This window comes from Protomyctophum parallelum, assembly GCF_964188405.1.
Source record: "Protomyctophum parallelum genome assembly, chromosome: 11".
Taxonomy (NCBI): domain Eukaryota; kingdom Metazoa; phylum Chordata; class Actinopteri; order Myctophiformes; family Myctophidae; genus Protomyctophum; species Protomyctophum parallelum.
Genome location: NC_139707.1, coordinates 11,262,948 through 11,287,813, shown reverse-complemented (window position 1 = coordinate 11,287,813; position 24,866 = coordinate 11,262,948). Strand labels below are relative to the sequence as shown.

Here is a 24,866-nt window from a genome sequence, read left to right as displayed (position 1 = left end):
CAATTCTAGGCGTATAGACACCTAGAATTGCGTGGTTGGTACACAAAATGTGTGCAGGTTGGTAGCTCTGGACGCCTGATCTATACCTCGTTGTGTGCTGAAAATGGCAGATCTACAAGCTTGCAGCGCCTCTGTTAAAATAGCAGATCTACAAGCTCGTAGCTCGTCTTTGGAAATAGCAGATCTACAAGCTCGCAGCGCCTCTGTTGAAATAGCAGATCTACAAGCTCGTAGCTCTTCTGTGCATTTTCTGGAAGCATGGAATGATGATCTCTAGTCCAGTAGTCTGTCATGATGACTAGTCTTAGTTCTACAGGATCTCTAGTCCAGTGTCTGTCATGATGACTATAGTCTTAGTTCTTAGATCTCTAGTCCAGTGTCTGTCATGATGACTATAGTCTTAGTTCTTAGATCTCTAGTCCAGTGTCTGTCATGATGAATAGTCTTAGTTCTACAGGATCACTAGTCCAGTGTCTGTCATGATGAATAGTCTTAGTTCTTAGATCTCTAGTCCCGTATAGTCTCTCGACATTTTAGTCTGTACTTATTAGCACCTTATGTTACATTAACGCTACGTAAATGTGTAAATCTTTCCTCCAAAGATACAGTTCATGTCACAGAGGAAAACTGAGATATTTGTTTCCATTATAGGACGGACTGAAAATAACTTTTATACTTGGCGTTTAAAACCTCTCAGGACCTTTGATTGCGCCCTTCATCATCATCATGAGAGAGAGAGAGAATGGAGAGATGAAATGAGGAGAAGGGAGGATGAGAAGGGGGGGTTAGGGACGGCCCCTCTCCGCAGTGGGGAATTCCTCCAGTCATCATCACACCTGACACTCAGATCAGTCACTTTAATAGTCTCTCTACCCCTCCTTTCATCCCTCCATTCTCTCTCTCTCTATCTCTCTCTCTCTCTCTCTCTCTCTCTCTCTCTCTCTCTCTCTCTCTCTCTCTCTCTCTCTCTCTCTCTCTCTCTCTCTCTCTCTCTCTCTCTCTCTCTCTCTCTCTCTCTCTCTCTCTCTCTCTCTCTCTCTCTCTCTCTCTCTCTCTAGCTGTAGCCCCTCCCCCTAGCACCTGACATCCATTCTTATTTAAATACCAGTGAAGAGTCTGGCACGCGTGCGTGCACACACACACACACACACACACACACACACACACACACACACAGAGTGGAGGGAGTCTGACTGTGCACTGCAGGTAGCGTCTGTCACAATGCTCTCACACACCTGACAGCACACACACACACATAGTGAACACTGGAGCTTGACACAGCTGGGAGAACATTGAAGATTTATTTTTTACTTCTTTTTTTATCCAAGGTTACTTTCAAAGAGGCGTTGGAACTTTTAATTGGAATATATATTTTTCTATTATTATTTGTCTTGTCAATAGAAACACAGGACAGACAGATGAAGTACTTCTGCTGATCTGAGGCCAGCATCAGACCCGAAGACTCACCTCCACAGACTCCACGACTCGGAAGCTCAGAGCATCTGCGTTTCTTTTTTGGGGAATTCTATCGACGGAACTAAAAGCACTAAAGGTGTTGGACGTCCTGTTTCTCTAGACGCCATGAGACTAGAAGGAGAGGTCTTGTTTCTCTAAAGGAGAACGGTGGTCTTGTTACTCTAAAGGAGACAGTGGTCTTGTTTCTCTAAAGGAGAACAGTGGTCTTGTTTCTCTAAAGGAGACAGTGGTCTTGTTTCTCTAAAGGAGACAGTGGTCTTGTTTCTCTAAAGGAGACAGTGGTCTTGTTTCTCTAAAGGAGACACTGGTCTTGTTTCTCTAAAGGAGACACTGGTCTTGATTCTCTAAAGTAGACAGTGGTCTTGTTTCTCTAAAGGAGACACTGGTCTTGTTTCTCTAAAGGAGGCAGTGGTCTTGTTTCTCTAAAGGAGACACTGGTCTTGTTTCTCTAGATATCAGGAGGCTAAAGAAGGAGGCAGAGTGAACAGATCTCTAGCCCAGGTGGAGCCGGAGAGTCCAGATCTGAGACCGCAGGGCTGTCTTCGCTTGAACGTCGGTGGGATATATGAATTATAATGTAGTCACTGCATACAGTATGTCCATAATATACAATCTATTCACATATGAGAGCACTGACGTCAATATCGGTAGAGGGCACTAAGTCCAAGGGTTCATGTACTTTTTATTTCTATTATAACCCCCTTAGTGGAATTTTAGATCGCCTCATATAAGAACTGTTTGAAAAATAAACAAATCATCCCGGCACTCATATGGATATGAAGAATCAACTGACTGAGAGAAAACACAATTTCTACTGCTGCAGAATTAGTTACATTTTTGCTAGAAACAGACTGTATCATATATGAGTGACTGACTGTCGCAAATGATAGAGACAGCTCCCCGACAATATCGCAGAGCTCCAGTGCCTCCTTCATCTCATGTAACCTGTCCTGCCTCTGAGATGCACCAGACTGGCCTGCCATAATAGGCTAGAGGCGCGGTTGGAACTCCCTTCTGAATATCGCAGAGACAGTTTGTTTATCTTTGGACCACAATGCTTATATGAGACTATTTCAAGATGAGCCCATGTTATTCTCCATAGAGCGAAACTTCCGTGAACCCCTTGGAACCAGGGGATGAGCGAGTGACATCAGGACTTCGGTGCTCTATTTTCCCCATCCTATAACAACTAGGAGTAGTGAGCTCTCGGGGTAGAAGTTGGGGCTTAAAGGTGGTTGCACACTGGACCGCTATTTCTCGGAAAACCGCCGAGAAAAACGCAGCTAAAAATCTGTAAACGCGTCCAGTGATGTGCAGGGACCTTTAAGAGTCTTGCTCAGGGACACACACATCGACACATCACTGGCCCGACCTGGAATCGAACCTGCGACAGCAACCAGGGCCTCCGGATGCCCTCGGAGCTTAGTTAAGGTCTCACGCACACACACACACACACGGAAAGAAACACGTTTTAAAAATCATATACTTTTCACGGTTACTTTTTAGATCATTATGCGTTGTCCCGTACTATCCAAAGACTGACCCAGGCAGAGAGGGATAGAGAGACAGAGAGAGAGAGAGAGAGAGGGGGGGATGCCATGCAGCGGTCTGGGCCATGTTGAACAGGGCTGGAGCAGGGGGGCGGTCCAGGGGTCTCGTCCCCCCCAGACAGGGAGCTCTGACGGGGGCGCGCCTGCAGGCCCTGCTGTGCTGCTGGGTCCTCCTCGGCCCCTCTGGAGCCCAGGCGCAGAGCTGGAGACCGTGCACAGGTATATACTTATACACTGTGTGTGCGTGTGTGTGTGTGCGTGTGCGTGTGCGTGCGTGCGCGGTGTGAGGTTTCTCAAACTCTCAATTACTGAATTACACTGACTTCATAGCATCTTATGTCACATTATAACTCACCGAATTTCACCGTTGCTTTGCTGCTTTAAATCAACTCATAGATTCTTTAAGAAATTCCCATAAGACAGCAGTCCTGCTGCAGGACCCATAGGAACATGGACGCACACATGCACACACGCACACACTCGCATGCGCACACACATGAGAGCGCGCACACACACATGCACGCACACTTCCTGTGAGATAGCTGTGGTCACAGCAGATTAGATAGAGGCTGCAGGTGTTCTTATCACACGTCAGTCCAGACATCATTCTATTCTAAACGTGAATCAATTAAAAGTGTTAAAATAGTATCCATTGCTAGTATAGAGTGTTCAGTAACGGTGTTAAATAGCTCTATATTGTGACAGTAATCATTGCTACAGTGTGTTGAGTAACGGTGTTAAATAGCTCTATATTGTGACAGTAATCATTGCTAAAGTGCGTTGAGTAACAGTGTTAAATAGCGCTATATTGTGACAGTAATCATTGCTACAGTGTGTTGAGTAACAGTGTTAAATAGCTCTATATTGTGACAGTAATCATTGCTACAGTGTGTTGAGTAACAGTGTTAAATAGCGCTATATTGTGACAGTAATCATTGCTATAGAGCAGGGGTCCTCAACTAGAAATGATGAAGGTCCACAAATATTTTTTTGAATAAGACCGAGGTCCGGTCCCATGCGCGGCGTCCATCGGAGAGCGGGGCTCTATGCCCGTTTAGTATGGTCAAGCCAAGCTTATACAAATCAGATCGCCTTCCACCCAACCAATAATGGGGTGCAGAGTACAGGCCCGGAGTGGAACTCCAAATCAGGCCGGGAGTTATACGCCCTGGCAGGCCACACTGCGCATAGCGCGCGCCAGAATTTTGGGGGCCCTTGGGGGACATTTTGGGGACCTTTGCAGCAATTTCACATGAGAAATGTACCATCTGATGTTATTTATATTATTAACTTACTTTTTTTTTTTTTTGGGTGGTCCGCAAAGAGGTTGACCGGACCGCGGTCCGCCAGTTGAGTACCCCTGCTATAGAGTGTTTGTTCAGTAACAGTGTTACATTGCACCGAGCATGTTGATGCCAATACTTTTGTACTTTACTCTAGTATTTCTACATTTCAGTATGCATACTTTTTTACTTGAGTAACAGTAATATTTTGTACTTTTTCCAGACATCATCCACATTTGCATTGCTGCAGTACACACACACGCACACACAAACAGAGACATGCACACACTGCCCCCCCCCCCCCACACACACACACACACACGCTCGCCCGCACACTCACACAACGGAGGGACGGAACAGGAAGGCAGTGTAATCGTAGATGAAATATTTAGGATCTGTAAACGGACATGTCACATCCTGTTTGTTTATTTACACAAGTCTTGTTTACCTGCATTTCCTTTCCTCTCTTTTCTCCTCTTGTTCTCGTGAGGAATGCCTTTAAAACCCTAACTCACCGTTTCCTGAATCGTCTTCATGTCGAGGAATGTCAAATGTGTTGTCAGGGACCCTGAGGACCCCCAGGGACCCCCAGGGACCCTGAGGACCCCCAGGGACCCCCAGGGACCCTGAGGACCCCCAGGGACCCCCAGCGACGCGCATAGGCTATACAATCTACGGCATGGTTTGCCAAGTCCCGGAAAAGCTGTGCTTTGATTGGCCAGTCATCACTTTGATTGGCAGCTGTGCCATGCGCTTACCCCCAAATCATGACTCCTCATCTTGTCTCTATCGTGGACGTCACTCGGGCGGCGCCGAGTCGGGCTGAAGCGGACCTCGCAGCGTTCGGCGCCGCGACTCCCTCACCTGAGCTCGCCAGTGCCACAGGCAGTGTTGTTTTTGTCGACTAAAACTAAGACGAAAAATGTTCGCCGACTACCTTTTTTCACTGACGAAAACTAAATGGAATCTAAATGAAAACTAAGCTATGATGACTAAAACTAAGACTAAATGTATTCACAATTTCGTCAACAAAAAAACTAGACTAAAATGTTGGGATGGGACCAGTGGTCAAGAGATCCAATATAAGTCATTTTACACACAAATAGCCGATCTACAAGCTCACAACGCGTTGCGCTGTGACGCGTTGTGAGCTTGTAGATCGGCTAATTTCAGCAAGTGTTAAATCAGCCATTACGACGGCATCAAGGCCTGCTAAAATACATTTTAGTCAACTAAACCAACTGTAGATTTAGTGGACTAAAATCTTATGACATTTAGTCGACTAAAACTAGACTATCACTAAAACATTCCAGGTGACTAAAATGTGACTATTAACTAAATGAAAACTATTCAAAAGAGTATGACTAAAACTAAAATCTAAATTTGCTGCCAAAAACAACACTGGCCACAGGCACGCCTATGTCGCCGTTATCGCCCACAGAGGTATTATCGGTGAAAAATAATTTGGGACTTCATGTTTTTTTATTGGTTTGTTTCCTCAGATCTGCTTCCTCTAGACCTGCTGTCCAGAGCTCTACCACATCCTGGAGAAGCAGCTCTACACCAGGTGAGATGATTAAACTATTAACCCATTCTGACCTGAGATCAGATTCTAAAAATGTCAGTCGTTCTTCGATTTTTCAAAAATAGCAGACCTACAAGCTCGTAGCGCGCCACTCGGTGGCGCGCTATGAGCTTGTAGATCTGCTATTTTTCAATAGCTAAAGCATAACATGATGCCAACACCAAAATGGGTGCCCGGTCAGAATGGGTTAACACCTCTGGGGCGGCTGTGGCTCAGGAGGTAGAGCAGGTCTTCCAATGATCCCTGGGGTCGGCGGTTAGAATCCCGGCTCCTCCTCCTGTCCACATGTCGAAGGCAAGACACTGAACCCTACATTCAGTGTGTCGGAATGAGTCGGTCGGTGTGAGCTCGCCACCGTCGGTGTGTTAATGTGGGAAGTGAGGACGCTGGCTTCGACTTGTTCGCCGCTTCACCTCCCAATGTATGAATGAATGGACCATTGTAAAGCACTTTGAGTAGGCACTCTGTGCATAAAAAAGCCATTATTGTTATTTTTTTTTACAGTGTTATGTGCGTGTGTGTGTGCGTGAATGAATCAATAACTACTACTAATATTAATAATATTAAATGAATCGCCCAATCAGGTGCGGATGGTTCAGTCCAAAGGTTCCCGGGGTTTCCATCTAGCTGCTGCCATGGCGACCACCCTGAGTTTTCCCGCCTCTCAAATCTTCACCAACTGTGACTACTTCCCAGGAGAGTTTTCATTGGTCGCCACCGTTAAAATACCCAACCTCATTCAGAAGGTAAATAGTTGACCCATTCAGGACGGGAACTCCTTTTGGTGTTTTAAGCATTATGAATGAATGAATTAATTTTATTTATATAGCACCTTTCCAAACATAAAGTTACAAAGTGCTTAAGAGGTTAGAAACAACAATCAAAAACATGTTATGTTATACTTTAGCTTTTGGAAAATAGCAGATCTACAAGCTCGTAGCGCGGGAAAATGTCGCACAAATTTACATTTTACATATTTTCAGACGGGGGTCCGTGGCCAAATAAGGATAACTTAAAAATGAAAAAGGTTGAGCACCGCTGACATAGAAAAACATTTCAGCAAACTGTTGGGATTGATAAGAAATGTTTTTAGAATCGGTTCTACATGGGTTAAATACTCAACCTCATTCAGAAGGTAAATAGTTAACGGTGCCGGAGATTAGCTGTTCACAGACGGAAGGACGGACGGACACACACACGGACACACGGACGGAGTGCAAAACATACTCTCTCCCCATGCCTTCGGCCTGGTGGAGACAACAATTGCTGCACACTGGTCGCATTTTTAGCGTTGGCATTTTTTCGTCGGTTTTTCGAAAAACGCGTCCAGTGTGAAACCACATCAAAGGTCTTTAAATAAATACTTTCTGAAAAATGTATGATAAATTATCTTCCGAGCCATGAAAGGGTGACACTCTATACATGTAGCATTACTGGTTCCAGTGTCTCCTTCCCTGTGTCCTTGTCTCCTTCACTGTCCCCTTGTCTCCTTCCCTGTGTCCTTGTCTCCTTCCCTGTGTCATTGTCTCCTTCCCTGTCTCCTCATGTGTCCTTGACTCCTTATCCCTGTGTCCTTGTCTCCTTCCCTGTGTCCTTGTCTCCTTCCCTGTGTCCTTGTCTCCTTCACTGTGTCCTTGTCTCCTTCCCTGTGTCCTTGTCTCCTTCACTGTGTCCTTGTCTCCTTTCCTGTGTCCTTGTCTCCTTCCGTGTCTCCTTGACTCCTTTCCTGTGTCCTTGTCTCCTTCCCTGTCTCCTTGACTCCTTCCCTGTGTCCTTGTCTCCTTATACCATGTGTCCTTGTATCCTTCCCTGTCTCCTTGACTCCTTATCCCCGTTGTCCTTGTCTCCTTCCCTGTCTCATTCATTGTGTCCTTATCTCCTTCCATGTCTCCTTGACTCCTTATCCCCATGTGTCCTTGCCAGAGGAACGAGTACATCTTCTCCCTGGTGTCGGAGGACTCCGATAGGCTGCTGCTGGGGCTGCGCGTGTCTCGTGAGCGCCTCCACCTGGTGGCCGGAGGAGGCGGCGGGGGGGGGCGGGGCGTGAAGAGGAGGCTGAGCTTTAAGGGCGTGCGGCTGGCGGACAACGCCTGGCACACCCTGGTGCTGGCGGTCAGCGGGCGCCACGCCACGCTCACCCTGGACTGCGGCCTGGCGCTGGAGCTGTGAGTATAGTTTCCCCCATTCAGGACGGGAACCCCCTTTTGGTGTTTTAACCACTAAGCCAAAGGGAATTCCCTCTGGACCGGGGGGGTCCGGGGAGATATTAGACTTTTGAGGCCCTTCAGGCATAGGCTCTGAGCCACCCTCACCCTCGATGTAATGCCATGTGTTGTTCGTGTGTGTGTGTGTGTGTGTGTGTGTGTGTGTGTGTGTGTGTGTGTGTGTGTGTGTGTGTGTGTGTGTGTGTGTGTGTGTGTGTGTGTGTGTGTGTGTGTGTGTGTGTGTGTGTGTGTGTGTGTGTGTGTGTGTGTGTGTGTGTGTGTGTGTGTGTGTGTGTGTGTGTGTGTGTGTGTGTGTGTGTGTGTGTGTGTGTGTGTGTGTGTGTGTGTGTGTGTGTGTGTGTGTGTGTGTGTGTGTGTGTGTGTGTGTGTGTGTGTGTGTGTGTGTGTGTGTGCGTGCGCGCGCGCGCGTGCGTGCGTGCGTGCGTGCGTGCGTGCGTGCGTGCGTGCGTGCGTGCGTGCGTGCGTGCGTGCGTGCGTGCGTGCGTGCGTGCAGGGTTCAGGACACGTGGTTTCCCAGCACTCTGAGCACCAGGAACTCCAGAGTGTTCGTAGGAAGCAGGAAGAGCCAGAAAGGACGCTTCTCTGTGAGCACAATTTTATTTAGTTTTAGTCAATGTTGTTTGAAAGTTTTTTTTTTTTTTCACTGTCACCTGGTCAAGTTAGCAATAAATACATTAATATTGCAATAAATGTATTATCTCAACACAATGGCTCCTCGTGGGTTAAACAAGGAATTCGAGCCGAAACCATCCTTGTAACATGTCTTGTCTTTTTATGCCATTTTATTCCGTTATTTAAAAAAAAACAACATATACTGTATATCTGTGTCTATTATGTCACTGGCATTTCTGTGGACTATTTCTGTCTGCAGGCATGTCATGTGGGTCTATATTTTGTATGTAATGATTTTCATGATGGCCTCGTTAAATCTGAATATTTGGCTGATTCTGACACATACCAGGTCGTCAATAATCGTCAATTCCAACCCCAAAGTAGGGCCCTGGGTCCTTGTCTCCATTCTCCATTCAAGGTGACGTGAGCGACACCACTTGACGTTGCCCTATATATATATATATATATAGCAGCACTTTGTCGCGACAGTTTACCTGACGAAGGTATACACTGGACGAAACTCTTCACATAATAGAGCATGTCTGAAATAAGTGTCAGAGCTGAAATTGACGTTTACATATGAAATAAATGCTTAAAGGTATATTCAGTGATTTCACTCAAAAAACCTTAGATTTCGTTTTTGGCTGTGGGACCCAGCCTTTCGTCCAATCAGGATAGAGAGTCAAAAACGAAACCTAAGGTTTTTTGACCCCAAGGGGTTAACTGGGGACAGGGAGGAACTCCTTATATGGCCAGCACACTCTATAGTAGGGAGGATTATCACAACAAAACAAAAAAATAAGTGATATTTGAATTAAGTGAAATCACTGAATATACCTTTAAACATGTAGCTAGGTGTAATGTTAGAGACCACAGTGAAACCTTCAAGCCTGTTTTCTCAACTCGCCGTTTCTCTGCAAGACATTGCTCTATATAAGCCATATCTCCAAAACTGGTGGGTCAAACTGAACAACCCATATGTCAATTTGAAGCTATATGATTGAATAAACGGAAATTCTAAAGAATTCCAATGGCAGTCCCTCAGTCAAATTTGGCCACATATAAAGACATTTGACGAGCTCTTTAACCCATTCTGAACGGGAACCCATTTTGGTGTTAGCATCGTGTCGTGCTTTAGCTATTTAAAAATAGCAGATCTACAAGCTCATATCGCGCCACCGAGTGGCGCGATACGAGCTTGTAGGGCTGCTATTTTTGAAAAATCGAAGACACTTTTAGAATCTGATCTCAGGTCAGAATGGGTTAATAATGAAACTGTCAAGATTTAATAGACATTTTTAGAATCTGATCTCAGGTCAGAATGGGTTGATCAGACCAGTGTGTGTCCAGTGGAAACCTCGTATGAATCTGATCTCAGGTCAGAATGGGTTAACCCTCGGCCCCCCACAGGGTCTGCTGCGCCAGCTGGTCCTGCTTCCCGGCTCGGACGCCACGCTGAGACTCTGCCCCTCCTCCTCCGAGCCGCGATTGGCCGAGCTGTCTGTCCCTCACGTCCTCACCTCCATGCCTCTGCAGCCCACCGGCAGCCAGCTGCAGCCCCTCTACCCCTACGGTGAGAGATCTCCATCAACCCATTCAGCACAGGAACCCCTTTTGGTGTTTTAAGCTTCATGTTATTCTTTAGCTATTAAGGCCGTCGCTTTTATAATAAGGTTGTCTCTTTTAAGGCCGTCGTTTTTTAATGCCGGCCTTCTAAGGCCATCGCTTTTAGAGCCGTCGCTTTTAAGGCCGTCGCTTTGATAAGGTTGTGGCTTTTAAGGCCGTCGTTTTTAAGGCCGTCGCTTTTAAGGCCGTCGCTTTTAAGGCCGTCGCTTTCATAAGGTTGGCGCTTTTAAGGCCGTCGTTTTTAAAGGTATTTTCAGTGATTTCACTCAAAAAACCTTAGGTTTCGTTTTTGGCTGTGGGACCCAGCCTTTCGTCCAATCAGGATAGAGAGACAAAAACGAAACCTAAGGTTTTTTGACCCCCAGGGGTTAACTGGGGACAGGGAGGAACTCCTTATATGGCCAGCACACTCTATAGTAGGGAGGATTATCACAACAAAACAAAAAAATAAGTGATATTTGAATTCAGTGAAATCACTGAATATACCTTTAAGGCCGTCGCTTTTAAGGCCGTCGCTTTTATAAGGTTGTGGCTTTTAAGGCCGTCGTTTTTAATGCCGGCCTTTTACGGCCGTCGCTTTTAAAGCCGTCGCTTTTAAGGCCGTCGCTTTCATAAGGTTGGTGCTTTCATAAGGTTGGTGCTTTCATAAGGTTGGCGCTTTTAAGGCCGTCACTTTTACCAAGGTGACTGCAGGGCTTATCACCGCAGCTGGATATGGCTTTTCTTGAAAGTGCAGCATTCGAGCTGTATTGTATTGTACTGTATTATATATATCGTATATTGTATTGTGCTGTGCTGTATTGTATCCTATTGTATGTGCTGTATTGTGTTGTTCCCATGGGGGTATTAGCTTTGGTTGCGACACCACAGCGCAAACACAACATGATATACAAACCCGTGTAACCATGGCAACGTGACACCCCGCTACGACAACCAACACCACTTACATAATGAAGGGAAAGTGGTTTTTCACCATTGGTGAACATCGTGCCTGTTCCTATACGGCTTTTAACACATCCACTTTTTGCCATTTATTACTATTTTAAAATAAAATGACTTCAACTAGCCAATCTACGTCGACACGTTGTGAGCTTGTAGATCAGCGATTTGAACAATTTAAAAATGTTTCAAAATGGTAAAATGGTTTACATAAGTAATAAGTTCAGGCATAAGGGGTGAGCCGCGGGTGGCGCAAGATATAGCCATACATGGTGTTTAGCACTGAAACCCTGTCTACTTAGTGCTTGGTTCGCCGGAGTACCCCTGGGCTCTGCACCAGGACTGCTAGCATTTCACGTCTATAATCTACACCAGTTTGTCTGCTGTAGCAGATCTACAAGCTCACCAGATGTTACGTTAGTCACCGCGGTGTGAGGAGTTTGGCTTTAATATACGACAGGCTTTACTTTAAATTATTCCAAAAGGAACATCCAGGTGTCGGCCTGTGTGTGTGTGTGTGTGTGTGTGTGTGTGTGTGTGTGTGTGTGTGTGTGTGTGTGTGTGTGTGTGTGTGTGTGTGTGTGTGCGCCCATGCATGTGCGTGTGTGTGTTTAGGCTACAAACAAGCGCCTGTGATGGTTACAGCAACTCTGTAACTCTAGCTGTGAAGTGACTGATGCAAGGTGTGTGAGTGTGAGTGTGAGTGTGTGTGTGCGCGTGCGTGCACATGTGATTGACAGGCGTGTATGACCACCTTCATACATGTTTCCATGACAACAGGATGAGGTCACGGCTCTTGTTGACAGACTCAGATTTGTATTTTTATTTCCCTCCTCTCCTCTCCTCTCCTCTCCTCTCCTCTCCTCTCCTCTCCTCTCCTCTCCTCTCCTCTCCTCTCCAGAAGCAGAGGTGCGTGTCACGTCGGGTTCCATTCCTCCGTGCTCCAGAGGAGAGCAGGGTCAGCTGTGGTTCGATGCCCAGAACAGAGGCCTGCTGGTCTGTGACGGACAGGCCTGGATCCCCCTGCTCCACGGTGAGCCCCATCATCATTTAGCTCACTGCTTTCATGTCCATTATTGTCTCCACCAGGCCGAAGGCATGGGGAGACAGTATGTTTTGCACTCCTTCCGTCCGTCCGTGTGTGTCCGTCTGTGGACAGCTATAATCTCTGGCACCGTGGGCTTGATGGCAGCCGTACTCTCCACACACAGCTAAACCTCTGCCCCAAGGTGTTCACATTGGCCTCTTATAGCGCCACCAGGAGGCCTCTTTGTGCAAAACACTTTTTTGGACAGTATACTACAGATTTTGTCCAAACATCACGCAAATTGGTACACAGTCTCTCTAGAGCCATTCAACGAAACTCCATCCTAATTGGCTAAGATTGGCTTCCAAAGTTCGCAGGGGTGCTCAGTTTCAAACAAAATGCCACAAATCATGAACACATTGTGTGATTCCCGTTAAATTTTGCACGCACATTCCCACTAGGCTGAGGAAGAAATGCCACTTGAACATTAATCAACTCAGCCTCATGGTGGCGCTATTCCTCTCTCCTCTCCTCTCCTCTCCTCTCCTCTCCTCTCCTCTCCTCTCCTCTCCTCTCCTCTCCTCTCCTCTCCTCTCCTCTCCAGAGAAACAGCGTCTAGACTATGTGGAGGACTACCAGGATCTTTATACCAACTCAGAGACCTTCGACGTCGAAGTCTTCTCCATCCCCTCTGAGGGCCTCTTCGTGGCCACGGCCAACAGGTAGCCTATAATTACAGATTTTGATTTTAGTTGTAGTCATAGTCTCGAACAGTTTTAATTTAGTTTTAGTCGCATTTTAGTCACCTGGACTGTTTTAGTGTTAGTCTAGTTTTAGTCGACTAAATCTAGTCGATTTAGTCGACTAAAATGTATTTTGGCGCGCCTTGATGCCGTCGTAACGACTGTTTTTTTTTCACTTGCTGAAAATAGACGATCTACAAGCTCACAACGCGTCGCAGCACGAGGCGTTATGAGCTTGTAGATCGTCTATTTTCAGCATGCAACTAATTGTAAAATGACTTATAGTGGATCTCTTGTCCACTAGTCCTTTTATTTGTTGACGAAATTGTCAGAATATTTAGTCTTAGTTTTAGTCATCATAGCTTAGGCTTTATTTAGTTTCCATTTAGTCTTCGTCAGTGGAAAAAGGCAGTCGACGAACATTTTTTCGTCTTAGTTTTAGTCGACGAAATCAACACTGCATTGATGTCATTGTTTCAGGGACTCACGGCCGGGTTCGGGCATCTATAAATGGACGACCGGGAGGTTCCATCTCTGATGATGTCATTGATGATGTCATTGTTTCAGGGACTCGCGGCCGGGTTCGGGCATCTATAAATGGACGTCTGGGAGGTTCCATCTCTGATGATGTCATTGATGATGTCATTGTTTCAGGGATTCACGGCCGGGCTCTGGCGTCTATAAATGGACGTCTGGGAGGTTCCATCTCTGATGATGTCATTGATGATGTCATTGTTTCAGGGATTCACGGCCGGGCTCTGGCGTCTATAAATGGACGTCTGGGAGGTTCCATCTCTGATGATGTCATTGATGATGTCATTGTTTCAGGGATTCACGGCCGGGCTCTGGCGTCTATAAATGGACGTCGGGGAGGTTCCATCTCTGATGATGTCATTGATGATGTCATTGTTTCAGGGATTCACGGCCGGGCTCTGGCGTCTATAAATGGACGTCGGGGAGGTTCCATCTCTACCAGAACATCAGCACACAGGAGGCCAAGGCCTGGAAGAGCTTCACCATCAACGATAAGGCCAGTACTTTAACTCCAACTGTAAAGTTTGTCATTGGCGGCTCCCGCTGGCCTAGTGGTCCAGGCGCATGCCACATATAGGCCTGACTGAGCGTCGCGTGTTTGAGTCCCGTTTATGACGACCTTTGCTGCGTGTCTCTCCCCTTCTCTCTCTCCCTCTTTCCTGTCCGTCTTCACTTGATACTATCAATAAACGCTGTTTTTGTGTTCCTTTTCTTTTGCTGTGTGTATGTGTGTTGTTTGTGTCGTATTCTTGTGTTTTGCTTTCTTTATTCGTTCATGATGTTAACATGTTTGGTTGTGCCATTTATTTTGTCTTAAAAGAAAGAAAGAAACATTTGATAACAAAAACAATCATATGATCATCCGTGGTCATCATATGGGCATACCTATGCTCTGAAAGTGCTAAACACTTTAACCTTGAATGACAATGTTTACAGTGTGGTTAAAAACTAGGTCTTAACCATGGACCTGGAAGTCCATTGATGAGATGAGATGAACAGAGTTGAAATAGATGTTGACTCAGCGCGTGCACGGTGCGTGCGCGGTGTGTGCGCGGGCGGTGCGTGCGCGCTGCCAGCTGCAGAGCAGACTCCCACGGTGGAGACAACAATAGGTGCTACAGAGGACAATGGCCTTGAGGTCTTCTTAAACTCTTTGACTGCCAAGAACAAGTTAGATGAGGGGTTTTTTTAGGTTTTTGTTGATTTTTTGTGACGTCACACTCCTCACCACCGTCTGAATAGATCTGGGTTGCTATAGGCGACAGAGTAAACGGGGTAACAACCCGTTACTGTGTGAATTACTTTGAGACTGTGGCTCGGTCGAAACTATGGCTCGACCATCCTTTATCACCTCACGGCTCATACTAAAAGTGTCGCTGGTCACAGGGGAAGTAAATCATGTTTGACTGTTTGTGACAACGTCGGCCGTCGATTATCTGTTATGCAGTATAATCCAAAATTGTGGATTGGGCTCAGCATTGCGGACTCATCATTTCGGGTTAGGGTTAGGCTCTACAATCACAATTTGCGTCCTCACCTTTTGTCTTCAATGTTTTTAGTTTACACAATGTTTGCACTCAAAGCATTCATTGTCAATGGCATGAAATTAAGACAATGTTCGAAGATGGACATAGGGGGGTCTAGCACCCTTCAAAAATGTAATGGATACATCAATTATTATAATAAAGAATACAATAAAATGTATGGAAAACCGTATTAAAAAACACGTACCCTCACATATTATGAGGGCAGTATCAGTCACCAGAACCAAGGACGGGTGTTATAGATGAATGGTTAAGATGAAGTTTGAAGTTAACAATAGGTTTGTGTAGGAAGGAGGTGAGTCTGATAAACTGTTAACAATGGGTTTGTGTAGGAAGGGGGCGTGTCTGATAAACCTTTAGCTAAGCCCTGCCCTCTCCCACTTAGACACTCCCACTTGGACACTTTCCAACCGGGCTCATTCATTCAGAAGGAAATATCATGGATTTTACACATTAAATACTGGTTCATTTTTGGAACCAGACCTTCCAAATCTCTTCCAAATCCATCAAACAAGGCCTGCTGTATGCACTGGAAAAATATGTGTGTGACATCTTTTTTTAAGAGAGAGGTTTGTCTTACCCATGTTATGCTTAGCTGTGATTGGACCATAGCAGTTTGGGGAGGGGCTTAGCTATAGGTCAATTAAGTGCACGTACGGGCACAGTTGTGTGCCGTAGAGGCAGAGAGAGAGGGAGAGAAGCGGGGCATTCTTTGATGTGGTCTGACTGAAGCATGCTTCTAATCACACACACCGTGTACTGCTCTGTGATGTTCAACAGGGTCTGAGTCATCATCAGAGCCTGAGCTAACGTGTTAGCTCAGGCTAACACATTAGCACCCTTTTGATGTTTCAAGCATTATGTTATACTTTAGCTATTTGAAAATAGCAGATCTACAAGCTACGAGCTTGTAGTTCTGCTATTTTTGAAAAGTCTTGAAAATGTGGCTTAAATCTTTCAATGTATATTCTTTCAGATCGAATTCAAATCTTTGCTTCTGAGGGGTTTCTGGAACAACAAATTTTCAGATGGGGTGTCGGCGGCCAATTACATATATTTTTGGGAGTCCTTGACATGAAAATGTTTGAGAACCACTGACATAGAAACATAAGGTTTTTTCAGAAAACTGTCAGGATTTAGAAGACATTTTGTAGAATCGTCCTCGGATCTAAATGTGCTAGAGGGCAGAGATTTGCGCACGCCCTGATTGGTCACCCCCGGGGCCCCCCAGTTTGAACTGAATTATAGGTTACAGTCCCGCTAATGTAATGGCATTTCTATCTCTGGGACGGTGGGACCCCCAATATAAATCGTAAAATCACTGTTAATTTAACCCTGGGAGTGTACAAATGGACCCTAACGGGTGTCATTTGGTTCTATTTATATACACTCTCTGAGTTTCAGACCCATAAGGGTCCATTTGATTCCTATAACTATCATTTAGCTGGGGGACCCCACTTTGGGAACCACTGATCTAAACTTCACTCTGTTATATTTCTCTCTCTCTCTCTCTCTCTGTGTCTGTGTCTCTCTACCACCAGGTGTACTTGGTGGTGGCTAACTCCCAGGAGTCTACCTCGGGTAGGGAGATGTCTGTGATCTATCGGTGGAGCTCCAGACGCCGTCGCTTCGTTCCGTACCAGAGACTCCAGACGCACTCGGCTCTGGACTGGGAGGCCTTCCGCATACACAACCACACCTTCCTGGCCGTGGCCAATCACAGACGAGGTACATTAGTTTTGAGTTTTTTTAACAAGTTTTTTTTAGCACTGAGAACAGATTCTACAAACAAGATGGCTCCGAGATGTAGTGGAGTAGTACTAGAAATTGGAAATACTCAAGTAAAGTACAAATACCTCAAAATTGTACTTGAGTACAGTACTTAAGTAAAAGTTACTTTCCACCACTGCGTGTGGCAGACGGTGTGAAGCCGCTCCGCTCTCCAGATAACAGGCCAGGTTTTACCACAACATCAAACGAATTCTGAGAGCTTCCACTGATGCTATCTGCTGCTCTCTGTTTCTTGTGGGCTGGCGCGTGCGCACGTGGGCTGCTGGCGAGCTCGCGTGCATGTGTGTGCGCTTTCATCCGCCATCTATTTGACTGCACGTTCTTCCATTCAATCATCAATCGTACATGAAACTCTGTGTTGTACACAATAGTTTGTTTGCATACTCACACACTCGCGGCTGCGCGCACACGCACACAAACACACGCACACAGTGAAGTGGGGTCGCATTGATCTGAACTGAAAGGAACTTATAAAGAACTGCCTGCTGTATGATGTACCTTCTGAAAGTGTGTTTGTGTGTGTGTGTGTGCGCGCACATGCGTGGCACTCAGCCAGATGCTACAGGTGTAGAGTTTTTTCTTTTCTTTTACGATGGTTAGTTAGATCATAAAACATGCAGTTTGATCCTACGGCGCACGCTACACTGCGCACGCACGCACAAAGCCTCGTTTTTTCATGTCGTATGAAAGCAGGGAATCATAGCTTCACATTGACATATTGGTTGTTCAGTTTGACCCTCTAGTTTTGGAGATATGGCTTATAGAGTTATGTCTTGCAGAGAAACAGCGATATGAGAAAACAGGCTTGAAAGGTTCACTTCTGTGGTCTCTAACCTAGCTACATGTTTAAGCATTTATTTCATATAAATGTTGATTTCAGCTCTGACATTTAATTCAGACGTGCTCTAGTCTAGTTTTGTGAAGAGTCTCCCTCTGCTATTTACTCATTTTTGGATACAAAAATAATACATTCAGTTTTTATCTCCCCTGGTGAAATGCTGGAGGCTGCACGATGGCAGGCTCTCAGTCAAATCTGGTCACAAATGTGTGACCGTCAAATTTTACAAGCTACGTCAAATTGACGTTGTTGGCAGTGTGTGGGCTTTCAAAAAGGTTACGTCAAATTCCATCAAAATTTCATTTCAAATTTCATCCAAAAGCTTGTTGGTCTGCTATTTTTATTTTTATTTATTTTTTAAATGCAAATCTTTGAAAATCTTTTAACTCAAATCTTTACTCCTGGAAGGTCCCTGGAACTACATATTTTCAGATGGGGGTTGGCGATCAATTACATATCATTTTGGGGGTCCTTGACATGAAAATGTTTGAGAACGATATAGAAACATGAGGTTTTTCAGGAAACCGTCAGGATTTAGAACACATTTGTAGAATTGTCCTCAGGTCTAAATGGGTTAATAATAGTAAGAATACGAATCATCATCATTATTATAATTATTGCTGCTCTTTCTACTTCCTTCTCAGCAAGTGACTCAAACCACAACATAGAAAGTGTCATTTACCGCTGGAACCCAGGCATCAAGGTACTTCCTCTTCCTGTCACATGACTATCTAATTCATTGATTGGTTCATTATGGAGCTGTTTGATTTGATTGGTTAACATTGCAGCTGTTTGATTTGATTGGTTGACAGCTTGCAGCTGTTTGATTTGATTGGTTGACATTGCAGCTGTTTGAGGTGAACCAGACGCTGGTGACCTCGGGGGCGTACGACTGGGAGTTCTTCCGGGTCGGACCGTACCACTTCCTGGTCGTGGCAAACACCTTCAACGGTCAAACCACCAGCATCGACTCTACCATCTACATCTGGATGGACGGGCAATTTACTGTGTTCCAAAATATACCGGTGAGTGGATCTTCAAAACATCTGGATGGACGTGCAATTTACTGTGTTCCAAAATATACCGGTGAGTGGATCTTCAAAACATCTGGATGGACGGGCAATTTACTGTGTTCCAAAATATACCGGTGAGTGGATCTTCAAAACATCTGGATGGACGGGCAATTTACTGTGTTCCAAAATATACCGGTGAGTGGATCTTCAAAACATCTGGATGGATGGACACTTTACTGTGTTCCAAAATATACCTGTGAGTATAGATCTTCAAAACATCTGGATGGACACTTTACTGTGTTCCAAAATATACCTGTGAGTATAGATCTACAAAACATCTGGATGGATGGACACTTTACTGTGTTCTACAATATACCTGTGAGTATAGATCTACAAAACATCTGGATGGATGGACACTTTACTGTGTTCTACAATATACTGGTGAGTGGATCTACAAAACATCTGGATGGACACTTTACTGTGTTCTACAATATACTGGTGAGTGGATCTACAAAACATCTGGATGGACACTTTACTGTGTTCTACAATATACTGGTGAGTGGATGTACAAAACATCTGCACTCAGATCAGCCAACGCAGGGAAGCTGGAAGTACCCTCACTAAAAACGCCGGGTCAACGCTCCACACGTCCCAAACTCTTCTCCCTTCTGGCTCCAAAACTGTGGAATGCACTTCCCATTGCAGTCAGAACTGCAGCATCACTCCCAATCTTCCGCCGTAGTCTGAAAACCCACCTTTTCAGACTCCATCATGGCCCATAGCACTTACCCTACCCCCTTAGATAGCATTTCTGTAGACTTAGATAGCATTTGATACAGACTTATAGCATGTTATGTAGATAGCACTATAATTGCATTGTATATAGTCGTAGCACGCCATAGTACATATGTATAACATAGTAGTATATATATAGTTTATATGTATAGTCTCATAATATAGATATTCCACTGTTACTTTCTTAGCTTACACATGTTTCATGATAAATGCTTTTTTGTGATGTATTCCCATGCTTTTTGTTCTTGCTTAATGTAATTCGCTCTGGATTAAGAGCGTCTGCTAAATGCCTAAATTGTAAATTGTAATTGTAAATTGATGGATGGACACTTTACGGTGTTCCAAAATATACCGGTGAGTATAGATCTACAAAACATCTGGATGGACGGGCAATTTACCTTGTTCCAAAATATACCGGTGAGTAGATCTACAAAACATCTGGATGGACGCTTTACTGTGTTCCAACATATACCGGTGAGTAGATCTGTAGATCTATACAACATCTGGATGGGCAACTCATGAATGGATAAAACTTATTTTTATTGCGTAATAAAATGAGCAATAATATGTCTCTTTTAGGTACTCTGAGAAAGCATGTTAGTTACATCCATTGCAAAATACAGGGTCCCTGGCACAACACATGTCTTTGAAATAGGGGTCCCTAGCACAACACATGTCTTTGGGCTGGAGGTCCCTGTATGACACAACACATGTCTTTGGGCTGGAGGTCCCTGTATGACACAACACATGTCTTTGGGCTGGAGGTCCCTGTATGACACAACACATGTCTTTGGGCTGGAGGTCCCTGTATGACACAACACATGTCTTTGAGCTGGGTAGATAACAAACTGTTACATTAGGTCTTAATGACATATTTGTAAAGGATTACATTAGAGCACAGAACCACTCCCTGGCTCTACGATGGTGAAAAGTGTGCTTAAGCATTAAGCTGCTGTCAAATCATGTGTCCTCAAGTACACTCGACACCTGCCAACACAGGTGCTGCGCGTGTGCGTGCATGACTGCATGTGCACGTGTGTGTAAGTACATGCATGTGTGTGTGTGTGTGTGTGTGTGTGCGTGTGTGTGTGTGTGTGCGTGCAATGTGTGTGTGTGTGTGTGTGTGTGTGTGCACGCGTGCTATAGGGGAATTCCAGTGCGGCTTCTAGTAAAATGTTCTCTCTGCCTTTCTTGCTGTTTTGACAAGTCAGTTAGGGCGGGGTCACGTATGTGATCACTGTGTGTGTGTGTGTGTGTGTGTGTGTGTGTGTGTGTGCACAGACAGACAGACAGACAGACAGACTGACTAGAGAAGCATTGATTTGAGCCTGTCTGTCACTTTTGAAGCAGCTCCTGTTGTAAAGGGCTTTTGTGTTGTGTATTGTATACTGTATAGGTTAATGGCTCAAATCTGTGATTTCTTCAGCCGGTTGTTTGTTGTGTGGAACGAACAGCAGCAACAATAGGTTTAGAATGATAGTACCCAAAACATCATCATTACATTTTCAGCCGTGAGATTTTATTTTTGCTTCATTCTATGATTATTGCTTAACCCAATCTAGGCCGAAGCCGCGATATCTCGTTTTTTTTTTGTTGCTTGTACCCCTGTGTGCCAACCTGGGAAATCTCGGGTTTCTTTAATGTAATTGAATCCATCTTTACAAGTATATTTGTTTAACCTTTTTCCCCCCATTTAGAAGCCATTTTTTTTAGAATCTGCCTCAGGTCTAAATGGGTTAATGAAACAATAATTTGAGGTCGCGCTAAGCATATTAAGTCAACACACTTCGACCTGTGTGTGTCATTGACTGAGTGTCCATCGTGACCCGACCACTCTGTCTGCCGTAACGTTCCATTCCGCTGGGTTCGGCTCCTGTTCTTACCGGCCACCTCCCCCTCCTTGCAGACGGTGGGAGCCACGGACTGGGAGATGTTCCAGATCGGAGAGAGGTATTTCCTGGTGGTGGCCAACAGCCAGCGGATCATGGAGCGAGGCCCCAGCGTCTACGCCATCAACTCCACCATCTACGAGCTGAACGCCCTCACCCAGAACTTCATACGCTTCCAGGACATCCTGACGCACAGGTGAGTTAATTACAACTAGACATCCTGACGCACAGGTGAGTTAATTACAACTACAAGACATTCTGACGCACAGGTGAGTTAATTACAACAACTAGACATCCTGACGCACAGGTGAGTTAATTACAACTACATCTACCAGACATCCTGACGCACAGGTGAGTTAATTACAACTACATCTACCAGACATCCTGACGCACAGGTGAGTTAATTACAACTACATCTACCAGACATCCTGACGCACAGGTGAGTTAATTAAAACTACATCTACCAGACATCCTGACGCACAGGTGAGTTAATTACAACTACATCTACCAGACATCCTGACACACAGGTGAGTTAATTAAAACTACATCTACCAGACATCCTGACGCACAGGTGAGTTAATTACAACTACATCTACCAGACATCCTGACACACAGGTGAGTTAATTAAAACTACATCTACCAGACATCCTGACACACAGGTGAGTTAATTAAAACTACATCTACCAGACATCCTGACACACAGGTGAGTTAATTGCAATTACAACACAGTCTGATGCACAGGTGAGTTAATTACAGCTACAACAAATGATAAATGGTGCTTTTATAAAGCGCTTTTATCCAAAGCGTTTTACATAGATTGTGCATACACATTCACCCATTCACACACACACTCATACACTTTTACATAGGTCGTGCATTACATTCACACACACACACACACACACACACACACACACACACACACACACACACACATCCCTCTCTCTCCTCTCTCTCTCGTTATCACGCTGCAACCTGTGCGCTTGTCACATTGTCCGTGTGTCATAAATAACAATATAACAGGCCTACCTAAAGAATGTGGCCCGCCCGTCCGTCGCAATATAAACACTTCCCCCTCTATCTGTGAGCAACTCCTCACACAAATAAACAACCCCTCTCTCGTGCACGCCAGCTCAGTCTCAGCAACTCTTTGGGTAAAGGTAATGTTTTTTGATCTCTAGAAATCTCTAGAAATATTGTGCGTTTAGCGGGACTAAACGATAATATGCGGGATGGTGCGGGATTGAATGCATGGGACTTCTTTTTTTGTTTGTGGTCTGAGTGGTCTGGTTCATGCATTTTTTTATTTGCAGTGAAATTTCCATAGGGCGATTTTAGGTCGCTTCATATAAGAACTGTGTTTGAAAAATAAATCGACCACCCCGGCCTTTCTGTCAGGTCAGTGGCTGTGCGTTGTTAATGATGTCCATTCATATTTGATACAGCCAGTTTCTGGAGAAAAGGGAATTAATGTGGCCGCAAAAGCCTTGAAACTACATATGAAGGCAATGTCGCTGCTAATATACGTCACGCCCAGCTGTCAACACATTGCGTTCCTGAGATTCCTTGTTGACGTAAGCTCAGCTGGTGGTGACTCGACTCGTACTAACCACGAAACATTAAATATCAATAGAATTATAACTCAAATTAAATTAATTAACATTCAGTTTCTGTTGTGCGACGGCAGATGCAGCCACCCGCCTACCCGGAAATGTAGTCTCTGGGTTGTCATTTCTAACGCTTATTTTGTTACTCTTTGGGTATATTTGTACATATCCGCCTTCAGTCGATGCTTCATATCCATATGAGTGAAAAGGCCGGGGTGATCGGTGTATTTTTCAAGGCGATCTAAAATCCCCCTATGGAGATGCAAATAAAAAGTACACAAACCTGTGGACTGACGCCCTCTACTGACGGTGACGTCAGGACTTCGGTGCTCTATTGACTGCGTAATTATTTCATCTTTAACCTCCCCTTGACTGCTAGTGATTTTCACTAACCTTTGAAGAATCACCCAATAGTGTAATGTCGCTCCATTCCACCCACGGGTTCCTTCCAATTGAGTTCAAGTCACTCATATGACATTTCTAACGTGTGTGTGTGTGTGTGTGTGTGTGTGTGTGTGTGTGTGTGTGTGTGTGTGTGTGTGTGTGTGTGTGTGTGTGTGTGTGTGTGTGTGTGTGTGTGTGTGTGTGTGTGTGTGTGTGTGTGTGTGTGTGTGTGTGTGTGTGTGTGTGGACGCGTGTCCACAGTGCTGTGGACTGGGAGTTCTTCACGGTCGGTGAGGAGAAGTTCCTGGTCGTAGCGAACTCTCACGACGGACGATCCTACTCTCTGAACAGCGTGGTGTACAGGTGAGATGATTAGTGTGGTGTACATGTGAGATCAGTCATGATGATATATAGTTCTACTGGATCTCTTCTCCACTAGTCCCTCCCTAACATTTAATTCTACTGGATCTCTTCTCCACTATAGTCCCTCCCTAACATTTAGTTCTACTGGATCTCTTCTCCACTAGTCCCTCCCTAACATTTAGTTCTACTGGATCTCTTCTCCACTAGTCCCTCCTTGACATTTTATTCTTGTTTTTAAATGAAGGAATTGTTTTAGTCATCACAGCTTAGTTTTTTTATTTAGTTTTTGTCAGTGGAAATATTTTCCGTCAGTGTTAAAAAAAACTGTGTCTGTGTGTCTGTCTGTGTGTGCGTGCATGTGTCTCCCAGGTGGAGAGGCTACGAGGGCTTTGTCCCCGCCCACAGTCTCCCTACGCTGGGCTGCAGAGACTGGGAACACTTCACCACCAGCGAGGGCTCCTTCCTCCTCTACTCTAGCGCCACCTCCAGGCTCAGCAAGGTGTTCAAACTCAAAACCTACTGAGACGTCCCACAACCTGCACCCATCTGCTTTACCTTCACCCCAAATTAGATCTACCGAGATGGAGTCTGTCCCTGTTACAATAAACTAGACCCCTGGGAGATGGAGTCTATCCCTGTTACAATGAGCTATAGACCTCTGGGAGATGGAGTCTATCCCCGTTACAATGCGCTAGACCCATGGGAGATGGATTCTGTCCTCGTTACAATACGCTAGACCCCTGGGAGATGGAGTCTGTCCCCGTTACAATACGCTAGACCCCTGGGAGATGGAGTCTGTACCCGTTACAATACGCTAGACCCCTGGGAGATGGAGTCTATCCCTGTTACAATGAGCTATAGACCTCTGGGAGATGGAGTCTATCCCCGTTACAATGCGCTAGACCCCTGGGAGATGGAGTATGTCCCCGTTACAACCCCTGGAAGATGGATTGCTGAGGTGGAGCGCCCCACCTACCATCAGCTCCCAGTACTTCCCGGACGACTTACCGCAACCAATGCAGGACCCGTTTCAACACCGAAC

General features: G+C 45.2%; 1 protein-coding gene across 1 annotated transcript; it reads left to right on the top strand.

Moving 5' to 3' along the window:
• The first annotated feature begins 3,069 nt into the window (after window positions 1–3,069).
• Window positions 3,070–24,594, top strand: LOC310867424 (thrombospondin-type laminin G domain and EAR repeat-containing protein-like). Its single transcript, XM_083777509.1, has 15 exons — window positions 3,070–3,245; window positions 5,812–5,876; window positions 6,479–6,640; window positions 7,818–8,059; window positions 8,613–8,703; window positions 10,142–10,304; window positions 12,198–12,329; window positions 12,928–13,045; window positions 13,982–14,096; window positions 16,686–16,872; window positions 18,418–18,476; window positions 18,622–18,798; window positions 21,488–21,666; window positions 23,723–23,824; window positions 24,194–24,594. Exons 1-15 carry the CDS (start codon window positions 3,092–3,094, stop codon window positions 24,345–24,347), a joined length of 2,100 nt encoding a protein of 699 aa, XP_083633635.1. The 5' UTR covers window positions 3,070–3,091; the 3' UTR covers window positions 24,348–24,594.
• The last annotated feature ends 272 nt before the right edge of the window (window positions 24,595–24,866 follow it).